Below are 14,764 nucleotides of genomic sequence, written 5' to 3' on the forward strand. Positions count from 1 at the left end.
CCTCAATATATGTGTATTTATTTATTGAATTTACTTATTTTTCTTTAGCATTCCAATCTATGTGCATAGTCAAATGATTATCCAAAATTACTCCCAAGGGCTTTTTAGGGTTGCTACTTCCTTGCCCTCAATCTTTTATATTCAACAACTTGTGATTCTAGACTTCATATTTGTTTGAAAAAAAACCATATTATTCATTTTACAAATACTATGAAATAAACATTATGATAGACTTAGCATTCTGACATGTTAAAAACATTAGAGTTACATCTAAACCCATCAATGAAGAAACAATTTTCTTCTGTAATCTTAGCTTCTCTTAAAATCTTTACTTTGAAGTGTCTCAGAAAACTAACCTTGAAACCTTTCACCGAGGAAAGTTAATAAAAGCCCATTGGGACAGGAGGCATTCAAACTCGGAAAAGCAGGAGCATCTGACATCTCTTTTTTTTGGGAAACTGGTTCTTGTATTTCCATCTACAGAATGAAAAATTAATTAAGTTATATTTCACATATTAAGATAATAAAGAAAAAATTAGAGTACATATTTAGTCTGTACAGATTCCATTTTAACAATACTTTTTTTTTTAGGTGCTGTATACCACTCATATTTAACATTTTCAGAGTTTATGGATTCAGAAGTGAAAACATTAGTAATTTTCTTTGATTACGCTATCTTCTTTCATTCACTCTGAAGAATCATTCCCTCAAAAACCTATGTAACAATGGACTACACTATACCAGTAGTCATAAGATGAAAAATGTTTTGGGTTGCAGACATAAGTAACAGAGATAACTTGTCCTGGTATTACCCCATATTCATGCTTTTTAGGAATAGAAATATAGGGGGGAAATGGAAGATATTTTGCCACCTGTTTTTCAGCATAAAAGATGCTGTGTATTTTACAGTTAATTTACATAATATTACTGGTAATTAAGGCTACTCTCAATACCCTAAGATTGTAGTCACAGCATCATGAGGTAGAAGTCACAGAATAGGGCAGAAGTAATTCTCAGTTGTCATCTACTTCTCTCTGTCTAATGGTAAAAACAATAATCAAGTATAACTACACTGTTAGCAAAAAATTCTAATGTAACATATTTTAAAAATTTCCAGGGCTGGAGGTCTCCTGGTGAACTATTACAAGGGCTTTACCTTGCTTAGCCTCACTGACATTTTCCCAATGATTGACCTGAATCACTACTGCAGAAATTTGGTTTACTTCTAAATATCTCTGATAATGATACAAGCTTACATAATACATAATGTTTTTTTTTAGGTCTTTACAGAAGGCTATTTTGTCTCTCAACTCAAGATCAAATAAACCCAAACCAATTCTTTTAAATCTTTCCCACTGGTTAAGTCTTCTAGACCTGTAATCTTCATGCTTTCCTTAAAACTTTCAGTGTGGCCCATATTTTTCTTGCAGTGCAGTGTCTATAACTGGACACACTACTCCAACTGAGACTTTACCAACCCTCAAAGAAAAAGAACTTCACATATTTAGCAGAATATACTCCTCTGTATTCACATCTCAGTGGTCTTTGCCCTTCTCACAGGAAGATGGCATTGTTGACTTATGGATAGCTTGTGATCCATGACAACTCTCAGACCTTTCTCTATAGAACTGCCACTGACACAGTTGTTATCCATTCTGTAGATATATATTGATTATTTATATTTAATTGTTAAACCTATCTCTTATTCTTACTGAATTGCATCCTATTTTACAGACCATGTCCTTGTGAATTTGTCAAGTCTGATTTAGATTCTAATCCTGTCCTCCAAAATATTTGCAGACTCACACAGACAGATGCTGTATGCATTAATATGGATATTCTCTATCCAAAGTAATTCCAAACCAAGTAGTTAAAAGCCTTTTGGTTTCAAAAGTCATCCTGACAGAATTTTTATCTATAGGGCTATTTTTCTATAGGGTTTGGTTGTGCCACACAATGGCTGAATGTTATGCTGAGTGCTGTTTGGCAACTCCCTACACCATTTTCCACTATGAAAATGGGCAAGGAGCCCTGTTTGTGGATATGCACAGAATCTGTTTTGCAACAACAGCCACAGTGTTACTTCAACCACGAGGTACTAAAACCTACTTCAGAACAGAAATTCAGAGTCCGCTTTCCAAAGATTCATTCTTTCTTTCCAAAGACCTGTACTGTGATAGAAGTACTTCAGTTAAAGGCTAAAGTAGCTTCCTCAAATTGCTGGTCCCTGGCTTCTTATCAGCTGGAAAGACCAAATTACAGAGCAAGAGACTGCAAAACTGTCTTTGCTAATTTTCTGGTTGGTTAGACTTATGAATATGGGTTTCGGGAAGCCCAAAAAATTCTACTTGATTAAACGAAAAATTTAGCAGTTCTTGTAACTGAGATATTAATAATCATAGAATGGTTCAGGTTGGAAAGGACCTTAAAGAATGTCGAGATCCAACCCCCTTCCATGGACAGGGACAGTTTCCACTAGACCAGGGTGCTCAAAGCCCCACCCAACCTGGCCATGAACACTTCCAAGGTTGGGGCATCCACAGCTTCTCTGGGCATCTGTTCCAGTGCCTCAACCACCTTCACAGTAAAGAATTTCTCCCTAATATTTAATCTTAATCTTTTAGTTTAAAGCCATTTTCCCTTGTCCTGTCACTAGGAGCTCTGGCAAAAAGTTGCCCTCCAGCTCTCTTGTAGGCTAACTTAGGTACTGGAAGGCGTTCTTTAAAGTCTTCCTGGAGCGTTCTCTTCTCCAGGCTGAACAACCCCAATGGTTTCAGTTTGTCTTTGCAGAAAAGGTGCTCCAGCCCCCTGATCACCTGCAGTGTAACAGCTGGAACCGTAAAGCCAAATCTGACGAAAGAATATGGGCCATGGCAGACTCGCTGCCTTAGATCACGGAGTCATAAAGACTAAGTTCATTAACAGCTACCAATATGTACATCTGAGAACAACTGAAAGAGTAAAACATATCCTTAAGAGCACCACAAATTGTTAGGAATTTGTAAAGGCGCAGCTCAAAGCCCTCTGAGAAGAATATATGCTCCTTCACAGAAGTTCATGCCTCTGAATTTTGTTTTGTTTCTTTGGATTGGATATTGTCTCTTCTCTCACCTTTTGTTCTTTCTGTACCAGGTCATCAGGGGATGAAGGGACTAATTTGCCATGATTTCCTTTGGCAGAAGCTTTTCCTGGTTTTCTTCTGTCAAACTTATCTTTTTTTCCTGGAGCTGGTGTAATAGGAGAAACCGTTGTTGGAATTACCGTCGGAAGATGAACAGAAGGGATGTTCAGAATTCTTGTTAAGACAAGAACTGTTTCATCATCTAAGGAAGGGAAAAACAAGATATTCAATGTAATTAAGCTTAATAAATGTAGATGGCCACATTTTATTTTTTAAAAAGATTTTGTACACTGAATTTTACCTTAGAAATAATAACCTCAGTGGGGGAGTTTGTTATTTCAGATAGAGGGACTAAATATATAAGAGTATTTAGAAAATCTTTCCACAGACTGACACCTTATTAGCCTAAAAGGCATCTTGAAACTATTGCTTCCCACAAGTTGTTACTTGGTTGTCACCTCAAAAATAAATTACAATTTTAAAAATCTTTTTTACTTCCAGAATACTTAGAAGTGGAGACATTCTGAATCTAGTATCTTGTAAATGATCACTGTGTTCTGCTTTATCATGGACTGATCCAGCACAGACTAACTCTACAAATTTTGTACTACATATGTCTATTTTGCTATAATTCTTCAGAAAGATTCTAATGATCTAGACTTGATGAGACTCTTGCAATTCTTCAAGCCTAGCATTAGGACAGCCTGCTAGGCATGTCAACAGGAAGTACTCATGTTGCCTTTCAAAACAATTTCTTGAAAATAAAAGGAATACAAAATTACATTTTCTGTAATTATTTCAACAAACTGACACTTCACTTACATAGAAATTTCACCTATGTCTTTATTCTGGTTGCCCCCAAAAATAAGAACATGGTGTCTGAGGGTAACAATGAAAAAGAGTGGATTGTCAAGACTGAGATAAAGTGCCTTTAGAAATCTTGAGAGAGATGTAAAATTCCAGATACACATATTCACATGTTTAAGACTTGGAATTATACTCTCATTATTTTGTCAAAATATAAAGAGCAAGTGCAGATGTTCTATAGTATGCAGAATCAAAAGCCCTACAGGTGCTCAAGCAGTCCCAGATTCATAAAGAGACAAGGAGATTATTTCTAGCATAAATGCAAGGTGATCAGAAATTAACCTTTGATAATGCTGGAGAAAACAAAGAAAAATTCAAAACTTGAAGAATTATTAACATCTGCCCCCTAAAAGAAAAAAAAAAGTTGCATAAAGCTGAAAAACAACTTGAGGCCTTTTGTCACCTTAGCTTCCCTAAAAGGAAGATAGATAAAGTATGAAAAACAGTAAGAAAGATGCGAATTAGAGAGTTTCCAGAAAACTATTTCAGTACTGCAGAGAAAAAGGGTAATTTGCACACAATTTAACTGATCAGTGGAGAGAAACTGTAGATTTCATGGTATACCATTCTGCATTAGGGATGGATGGCATATGAGAATCACCTAAGAGTGTATTTCTGGTCAGAATTATTCTGAGCACTTACAATACAAAGACCCATGGGAATTTGGCATAAGCAAAAGATCATAGAAAAACTGCAAGCAATCAAAGAATGTCAGTTAGCAGCACTCTAAAGCTCAACATGGCAAGGATTATTCTAATGCAGAATAGGATGATTATGGTGAATGTGAAAAAAAAAGCTAAACATCATAGCTGACATGTTGGTATTTAATCAGACATGTGTCTCTTTTATGCCATAATCCAAGTTTTTGTGGGCCACTATTGTGAATGCTCTCTTGACCCAAGTCTAAACAGTCTATTTTTCAGTAATTAATTTGTAAAATATATTTGAACAATTAAAACTAAGTGTACAGTTGAATGGTTTACCACAGTCCACACAATGATGCATTCAATTAAATGTTTTCATATTTTAAGAGCTGAAAAATGCTGGAAACATTTTCTGATCAGAGAAGGGTTTCACTTTTGTCCATAAAATGGCTTCAGTGGCCTTTCAAATGTAATGGAAACAAAAAGCTCTTGGTAAAAGCAGACGCTGTTTTCACTGTGGTTTTCTGAAGCAATTGCTTCCAGTTGGTGAATGTGTTTATTGAAAGGCTGAGAGAAATCCCTCATTATGTCTGCACAACTGTAACCTAAAGTCCAACTCCTAAAGTAAAATGAAAGTTCCATAATCGCCTATATAAGTTTACAAAAATATTATTTCTTGGAAAACCAAGAAGACTCCTCAGCAAATCACATTTTCTTTGGCTCAAATTAATTGGCTGATTTTGCTGGGCTACTTAATAACAATACTTGCACTGCTCTGTTTTCACAGTAAGCAGAAAAGCTTGGAGACCTCCCTCCATTTTGAAAATTGAATCACAGAATATTCTTGACAATGTAATCTCATTTTGAGCCTTGCTGAAAATTCTCTACCATGTAGTAGCAGCTGCTGAGAAAGGCAGAATTGCATGCAACAAATTATTGGGTTAAGGAGTGTATAGAGGGAAAAAAAAGGAAAAAAAAATTCCCCCTATGGTTCTCAAATATCCTCTTCTATTTGCTTACTTTACCTGCTGCCTCCCCTGTAGGTCCGTAATAGCTCAGAGACAGCTGGATTCCATTTTCCAAGGTGGCTGAAAAAGATCCAAACTTGCTCACAGCTTTCTTTTTATTTTTCAATTCTCCTAAAAAAAAAAAAAAAATTAATTTTAAAGACAGCAACACATACCATAACCACCTGACCTGTAAACCAATGGATGATGTGAGAAGTGGAACCTCAGTGAGGATGACTAACCTAAATAGACTAAATTGAGCAGGGAAACCAACATTCCATTCTTAGGGTATGATATAATAGTCAGTTTTGTGCAACACACCTGTGGTTTTTTATCCAGAAATAGCATTCTAATAAGTAAGGTGTGTAAAAACAGGCTTAATACAAACAACTAGTGTAAAACCTTATGGAATTTAAGCAGCAAAAGAACCCAGTTCTGGATCATTGTTTCCTGGCTAACAAGAATGTTAAACTGCTTATTTCTATTGCATGTGGCCTATGCATTTATAAAAATCACTGTCCCTCACATGTTGTCACAGGGACAGGAGCTGAACTTCAATTATCCCTGAGGGTTCCTTCCAACTCAGGATATTCTATGATTCTATGTGTGTACTTTGAGGAGAAAGTAAAAGAAAGGACAAAAATTTGAGAAATTAGATCCAAAGACGTGTCTGGGATTTGTAAAAGTGGAATAGGAGTCAAACTCACATAGAGGGGCAGATCAAGGTGTCATGTGATGAGTATGTCATGGTGAAAGCCACATGAACTAGGCAAGATACCCCTCCCAGACTCTGGGTCCTACCTTGCCTCTACTTCAGCTGCTGCTGACTTAAAGAAATGTCCTATTGGTAAGAGAAAAACCTGGGATTTCCCATATGGAGAGCAGCTTCTTAAAATGGTGAGGAGTAGCAGAGAAGACTACAAAAGCAGGTTAAGGCAGGCCGAGCTATCTCCCAAACTCATCAACATGGGACACATCCTGAGACCTTGTCTGCACCTATTTCTTGTCTGTCATTGCAATGCTTATTGCTGAATACCACCTGTAGGATGATGTTTTGGAATTTTGACTGCTTTACACATTTACCATTGTACCATCCAGCCACTGTCAAGTATCAGAGTGGATTGATTCTTGTCTTCCCTACTGCCTTTCTATAAGGTGCTCCTGTTTATATAGGAGGAAAGAAGAAAACATTCACTTTTGACCAGTGAATACAACTTCTCTCAGATACTCACACACTGGTGATGCCAGTACTGTCTGGCAGACCCCAGAATTATACAGGTCAGCTGTCAGAAGTGCGGACAAAAAAAAAATCTTGTCAGTGGAAGGGATGCAAATTTTGTATTAATACAACCTACAATTACATTGCTGGTAAGCCAAGGGGAGAAGCAAGAGCAGGATGTTTTCTAACACTGATGAAGATGAAAAGAGCTAATATGTATAAATTATCCTTTTCCAATACTCTTCCGTTTGGTGACAGGAATTCCATAATGCTTTTGGCAAACATATACACAAATTATCACAAACTGGCTTCTTTCTTGGAAACACTCTCACCTGGGCTCAGAAAGGATTTGGATTCAATGCTTTCTGAGTATTAACAATATGTCAACCAACTGTAGAAATTGCAGGATTGCAGAAAGATCTGTTTTCAAAGCAAAGGTCTTGAGGAGGCAACAATGCTATGGTCATCTGACCCACAAAAGGAGGTCCACATCAAAAGGGGAAATCTTCCCTTTCAAGGGCAGATATTTACTTTGGTTACAATGGGCAGGATTCAGTTTTCCTCTTCTTAGGCTTTCTCAGGCCACTTTAAGATCTGAATGAGTCCTCCACTAAAGAAGAAAACTAATTTTTTAAGGAATGGTGATTTTTTTGCTTTGGAAAAGAGACTGGTTTGCACATGTTGACCTGGACTGTGCTTCTACATCTTGCTAAGAACTCTCTATAGTGCTTAAGTCAGCCAACTGGATTTTTACTTTATTTTATGGAACATTGACTTTTCTTACTCTCTGCCATTAGTAACAATATATTTTTTGTTACTTGGTAAGTTTTGCATCCAATTATTAAATACATCAAACTATTAATTCTTTATATCAGTGACATCAATCCACTGACCTGATCTAATTTGCTGTTTTTCATTAATTTCTTGCTCTTCAGCTTCTTTGAAGTTTTCCTTGGGGTCTGTGACATGAATGAAGAAATTATGCTTGTCTTTCATTACTTTCACCTTTATAAAAGTTTCTGTAAAGCAATGGAATACTATTAGTGCTTCCACCAGGTTTCAGAACTTATTTGCACCCAAAAAAACAGTGCATCTGCTACTTTAAAGCAGGCAAAAAAAAAAAAAGAAAATTGCTCATAACTGGACTGAATCATGTAGTAGAAAACCAAGGCAACAAAATAAAGGTTATCTGAGTTTAGACTAAATATTTTAAAACTTTCTGATAATTAAATCTGAGAGTCAGCATAAGAATCTGTTTCTTATAAATATTGCATTTGACTGGAAAAATAATTTGAACATTCTGGAAATATCATGCATCAGTTGCCATTGAACAAATAAATACAAACTGATTTTTCTGCATTTCTAGTTTTCTGGCACTTCATTTATCTATCAACTGTTAACATATTACAGGTAACTGTAAAGATTAGTAGTGATAGAGCCAAATATGGAATTTCTCTAACTGAAGTTTTACTGCTGAGACATGAAAAAGCATTTATGGATTAAGAAATTATTCCATCAGTTAGCACTGAGTCAAAGCAAAGCATAAAGGAACAAAGAATCACTTTTTACAAACTGTATAGTCTCTACTTGAATCTGTCCTCCATCGGATGGGAAAAGATATTGATTGGTTCCTGATACTTGAATGATATTCTCCCCTGTATTGTAGCCATGAAACTGGAAAAAAACAAGTTTTAAATTATCTGTAAATGAGAAAGGCAGTACACATGATTGAGGTAAATGAAGGACAGATGATAAGGATCACACTGCACTGCTCATCATCTTTTGCTTAGCTATTTAACTAATGTAAAAAAGCCTTGAGCAAATGTCTAGCATGCTATAGTCATATCCAAATAATTGCCCAGTTATTAACTGATGTTAACTTGTTACATGTGAAAACCGTCATGGAAACTGAAGAGTAGCAAGTAGACCAGTGGGTTAACATAGAGTGTGAGAGAAAGAAAAGTTCTGATCAAGTCCAAAGAGACAAAGTACAATGCCGTGGGATTGCATAAAGGCAGGTAAATATTCAACTTTCTACCCTCTAGGTTTTGGAATTCAGATACTGTCAATCTAATTAGATTTCTATGCCTTCCAGAGTGCCACAAGATGGCAAAAATTACTTGACTGTATTCAAATAAGTTCAGACTGAAACGCCATCTATTTCTGAGTTTGAAGTCTGTACTTTAGCAAATTTAGACTGAATTATATTGATGTGTGCGAGTTTTGGATGCAAGACAGACTCTACAAATATAAGGCAGTGCAAGCTGCTGAAAAACTGTTTGAACAAAACTAGCGAAGAGCTCCCTCTGTTAGTGCAACAGGCGCAAAGAGGGGAGCTGCTGTGTCTATTGAACTGTCTAGACATGAGTTCCCGGGATTGCTAGGGACATGAAGCACGATTACAGTTTAGATTTCATGTATCTTAATCTCCATGAGTGATCTGAGCTCTACATTTCCTGTTGCACACATGCCAATGGAGTTACTTTCTGAAATACGGGAAAAATACATATTTTAGATTAGGGCACTTCAAGAACATTAAATTTGAAAGAGGAAATGTAAGAAACAGTGATTTCCAGCATGGACAGTCAAAATTTCTACTAGGTCTAGTAGTTCCTTACTATGGAAGATGGGACAAGTTCTTATGTTCCCCTTTCCTATCCTCTCCCACAAAAATCTCAATATGATCAACTTATGTTTGTGTTCATCTCATATTGCACTAAAAAAAAAAAAATCTGGTGAAAGAAAATCTTGAACATCAAGTACTGCTTTTTAAAACTTTTAGAAAAGGACCTGCTGCTAAAACAACAGAGGTAACAAGACCCAGTTAGGCTTAATTTGCCCTGAACTCAAATTTCACAATAGATAATAGCTCTGCTGTAATCTTGACTCTCTATATAGTTAGCACTTTTCTAATGTGGTATAATAATACAACTCCTTACCTTATAAACTTTCTCAGAACATGGTTCTGGAATGCTATGATCCTCCTCAAGTTCAGTGGCTTTTGCTGACTCATTTTGATGCTTCTCTTCAGAAGCTCTTTTGTTTGATTCTTTACTTCCTTTATCTTTTATATCCTGTCCTATCTTTTTACTTTGCAATCTTTCTTCCTCTTCTTGATTTTCTTGATTTTCTTCTTTTTCTTCCTCTCGTAATCGGTCCTGCTCAATCTTCCAAGCCTACATTCAACATTAGGAATTAAACAGACTGTGTTTATCTTGGTACTACAAGATATTTCATATGTGCATGCTGAAAAGAGTAGAAGCAAACAAAACCAAAGGAATCAAAGTTCTAAGCTAAGACACATTTCCAAATGTAGCAAAAATCTCACAATATTACGCACCAAATTTTGGATGAAAATAGTGATTCATTCAATCTGCAACAGCAGCCATTGTTGACCACAGGAGATGAATCAGGTGATTATTCATACCTTACAAAATCAGTTACAGGAGAATGATTTTGTTGAATACTTTTCCACAATGTTTACCACCAAACCACAATGCATTATTGGTATTAGCTTATTCTCCAAATGCAACTGTGAGGTAAAATGATTTTATTTTTTACTGAAATAGGAATGAGGTGTCAATGCCAAAATTAGCAGCTTGCATCAGGAAGACATTTGAGATTTTCTGGAGTATTTAGGGGTTTGTAGCACTTTATAATCTAAACAAATTAAAGGAGAAGCATTTATGGGGAAGAAATGGCAAGCATTGAGAGCTACAAGTCAGGCGTTAGCCTCGACTGAGCTGTGACAGTTAACCTCATTTCCTATCTACATTCCACATCAGGACTTGAACTGCACAGCATTACACACTACGAGGAAGATGAGACATAATATGTCTGTGAGGAGTCAAAAAAAAAGCAGGAGGACACATCAATAAAACTAGATTTGTGCAGATTAATGGATACTACCATTGCTAACACCAAAACAACTGTGTGCTTAATCCCAACCTCAGTCAGAAATTTACTGTGCAAAGCTGGGCAAGTCAATTAATCTGTAGTGGACTAAATCTATGAAATGGGATTCTCTGACATAAGGGAACTCTGAGGTACTATATTTACATTCCCTAATTGCAAAGAGCTGTAGGCATTGAAAGTATAGTTGGGTACACAAGTACTTCCATGAATCTGGATCTTATCTTTTCATACCTTTAAAATCAGAAAACTTCAGTAAATAGTGGGATATTATCCATAGCTTTCACTTCCTAGTATTGCAACTATGAATTGCTTTGGAATGCCTAGTCTAACTCCAAATAGTTGTCTCCTAAGAAAATAACATAACATGACTCAGAATCATTAAGAAATAAATTAAAGAAAAGAGCATATACAAAAAATAACAGAGCAGAAAAACTAAGAGGACTCAGTCAAACCTATGTAAACAACAAAGGCTTACCTTCCTAAGAAAGCACTGCTATCTAGTCCATTTCAGATACATAAATATTTTTGCCTCACCTTTAGAGAATCTTCTCTGATAATGAGACTTTCTTCATTCTTGGATTGAGACTCTGTTACATTCTCAGGTTCAGTTGTGCTGCCTTTGAAAAGTGAAAGGGAGAATAAGTGAGGTTATAAATACAGGAAAAGAGAATAACTTTTAAAAATGGGGAAAAAAAGATGTGCAAGTAAATAAAAATGTATATTTAAAAATAGGGGAAGCACAACAGTACAATAAGGCAAACCTTAAATATATTTAGAAATAACATTAAAAATCTGTTTAGGTTAGAAGAAACTTGATTCTCATAACTAGGGACCAAATACACTAAATAATATATCAATAACTTGTAAAGACTGGGTCTCTGCTTCTTGCTATTGAAGGCTTTGCTCTGGCAGTGTTTGTTTTTAACTGAGCCAGAACAAGCTCAATACCAGAGTCATAGACATCGCAACCTTTCAGGACAAAAACCCCCAAATAAATGCTATCTGAATCTTCAAACCTTCACTAAAGAAACACTCACCATATCCCCCAGTTACTATTACAGCTTTATAGCATCTATGACTTATGAAAAGAGTATCTTCTATAAGTGTAGCTTTATACTATGCTTGGATAACCCTTATTAATCTTCTAGAAAAGATAATTTAAACTATATTAAATTAATATCAGAAACTTCTAGTTAAATATCTAGTTAAATATTAGATATAGTTGATATCACTATCAGAAACTTCTAGTTAAATTACTTTGTATGATAAAGTAGAAACTGCAGTGTCAGTGAAATTGAAAACACCTAAGGACACTGTTGCTCATCTATGTGTTCCAGCTAGAGGTGATTATGTCCTTTCAGCAAGTACTCTATGAATCATAACTGTCATGAAGCATCACATGGGCAAGATTCAGTCTAGCTCCTGTGACAGCTAGATATGTACAAATTATGATTTAGTAGTCATAACTGTACTTTTAGTTTCCAAACTATAATCAGAGGTGTTAACTGAGTTGAGAAGTAATGTTTCTATTTTCGTAAATGCTAACAGCTAGTCCAGGGAGGTTTCAAAGTGCATTCTCAAGAAAGGTAAGAAAGCAAAGGTTAAATATAGACAAATCATTGTTAATACCATTTAAATAAACAAGTAGACAACTTTCACAGAAGTTCTTTTTTGTCAATAGACGTTTTCAGATTCTGCTGAACAGTTATTTTATGAACTGCTTACAATTTTCACAACCCAAAATGGTGCTTATAATTCAAGTTTGCTCTGCAGTCTTGTCAATTCAAGTTTCCAGTTTTAGCTTCTAGCCCACAGCTTATGGCTTCCAGCTTTTATCCTGGCCTTTAAAAAGGAATTTTCCTGAATCGTGTTACCAGCTTTAACCACTGCTTACCTCTTCATATTTTCAGTAATCTGAACTGATACATATTTGTACGTAATTCTTAATCTCATTAGATAAGAACAGATATTGAAAATGTAAATTGATACTAAAGCTGTCAGTTTTCAGAACAGAGAAAGACACAGAATACATAATTATATACATTTAGTTAATTCCAAAACATATTTATGCCTATATAGATGTCAAAACAGCGTCATCCTATGAAAAAACATACGAAATTCTGCTCTGAACATATCTGTGTCTCAGCACTTGGAGTGAAAAATTAATTTCCTAGGATACAATAAAAAGATACCCACTTCTGGCCTTCTTAGTAAAGCCAGTTTTTTGACAGCACCGGCAGACAGTCCTAGAGGGCCTTCTGCCTTGGCTTTTTCCAATTTAAAAGACTCTATTTGCTTACCCATCTTCTCTTTTTGATATTTAGCTTCTTCCTCTTTCACCCAGTCTTCAATTGAGTTGGCCACCAGCTCAAGATAGCTCCTGAAAAGCAGAATATCCCTCTATATAACATAATACGGCATTCACTAATATGATTTCAGGTCAAACAAGATCACTTGGCTTCTCAGTTTCTTATACAAGTATTATTCTATAATCTTTGAGACAAGACTTGTATTTGAAAGGATTTCTCTCAGTTTTTACAGGAACTGGTACTTTTGCTTGGTTGGTATTTGCTTAGTACATGTTACACTTGGAATTTTGATTATCCTTTCCGCAAAGAAATATAAGAAACTTGCCTGCCAAAGAATACCTGCTAAAGAAAAATCCAGGAAATCAGAAAACTTCAAGGCATTCAGTTCCAAAAGGTTCAGACATTCAGTTCCAAAAGGTTCAGACATTGTCATCCTCACTCTTTTACCACTGAATAACTTATTTTCTTAGTTGCTTTTGATGTTGATTTTTAGCATATACTTTACTTGTTCGTTCAGAAACTGAAGTGTTATTGTATATAATGCAAGCTCTTCTTTATCGGTGTGACAAGAAAGGTGTTTGGAAATTGTCATCCAAATCCAGATGACAGAATCAGTGTACCATAACCTGCCATGAATTAAGAATACTCATAAGTAACAATTAAGTTGAAGTGAGAACTGAAAGACAAACTGATCCAGAGTTTGCTGCTGGCATCTGCAGTTGCCTTGTCTCATCTTCCAAAGGTGTCTGAAATGACTGCTAAAGTAGCTCGCTGTAAACAACTGCTTTCAAGAAAGGAGGAAGCCTGGGAGTCTTATATGCAACTGCCACTCAAGCCCTCATTTTGAGGTTTTTTTCAATTCTTGAAAGTAAAATTCTTCATGTGTGCAAAATTGAGAGGAGCTTTTGAAGAACGCATCGGATTCAGTTCCTGAGTGTATATAATATCTTCATGATATTTTGTATTTACAAGTTCAAGATGATTCATTTGTATTCAAAAACTCTATGTGGAGTAGAGGCTTTTGAGTATGAACATGTAGACAATACAATAAATTCTTGACTTCATATCAGTTTTAAAGTTCTTATTGCAGCAGTATGTCCAAGAGAATTAATCTGTAGGTCATGTACAAAGGCTGGAATACACAGTTCAGGTACAGCTTCAAGATATACAAGACTTTCCCAGCTTCTGCAATGTAGGTGGAGTCTGCTTTGGGAAACTTGCATCGAGAAACTGTTGGTCATATATCTACTCAGCAGGGAGAAGTTTATTCTGTTTGTATCTGCTATACAAGCTATAAAAACCTATGGTGTTGAAAACAAAAGGCAGACCTAGTTTGGAACATAGAGCTGCCAGTACTGGAATAACTTGAAGATGAATATATGTTATAAATAAAAAAGACTCTATTTGTGTGGAAAATATTTTAGGCCTATGAAACAGTCATTCAAAGTCTAAAATACACGTTCTATTAATATATATTCTGATGTCACTACTGCCAATGTCTGACTCAGAAGCATTTCTCAGAAAGGATTATTCTTTTCCAGTAACTTGTGTAATGTGTTTGCTGTGAAACTATAAACAAATGTCATTAAGATTAACTTTGAGCAAAATAATGGTTTTTATAATGCCTGAATTAATTTGGCTTCCTGATAGAGTGGCCACTTATTCTAACCAGAATTAAAATG

At 35.6% G+C, this 14,764-nt stretch overlaps 1 protein-coding gene across 4 annotated transcripts in view; it reads right to left on the minus strand.

The window, feature by feature from the left end:
- SPAG17 (sperm associated antigen 17) overlaps positions 1 to 14,764 on the minus strand; it is an 86,378-nt gene that overhangs the window by 24,544 nt on the left and 47,070 nt on the right. For all 4 annotated transcript variants that reach the window (XM_053935292.1, XM_053935291.1, XM_053935294.1 and 1 more), the window contains 8 exons: positions 13,074 to 13,153; positions 11,308 to 11,390; positions 9,798 to 10,034; positions 8,421 to 8,532; positions 7,752 to 7,877; positions 5,658 to 5,771; positions 3,112 to 3,323; positions 357 to 477 (listed from right to left, as the gene is read on the minus strand). In XM_053935292.1, the coding sequence (XP_053791267.1) occupies positions 357 to 477; positions 3,112 to 3,323; positions 5,658 to 5,771; positions 7,752 to 7,877; positions 8,421 to 8,532; positions 9,798 to 10,034; positions 11,308 to 11,390; positions 13,074 to 13,153 (1,085 nt within the window). The remainder of the gene's footprint in view (positions 1 to 356; positions 478 to 3,111; positions 3,324 to 5,657; positions 5,772 to 7,751; positions 7,878 to 8,420; positions 8,533 to 9,797; positions 10,035 to 11,307; positions 11,391 to 13,073; positions 13,154 to 14,764) is intronic.

Source organism: Vidua chalybeata, chromosome 2 (assembly GCF_026979565.1).
Source record: "Vidua chalybeata isolate OUT-0048 chromosome 2, bVidCha1 merged haplotype, whole genome shotgun sequence".
NCBI classification, from domain to species: domain Eukaryota; kingdom Metazoa; phylum Chordata; class Aves; order Passeriformes; family Viduidae; genus Vidua; species Vidua chalybeata.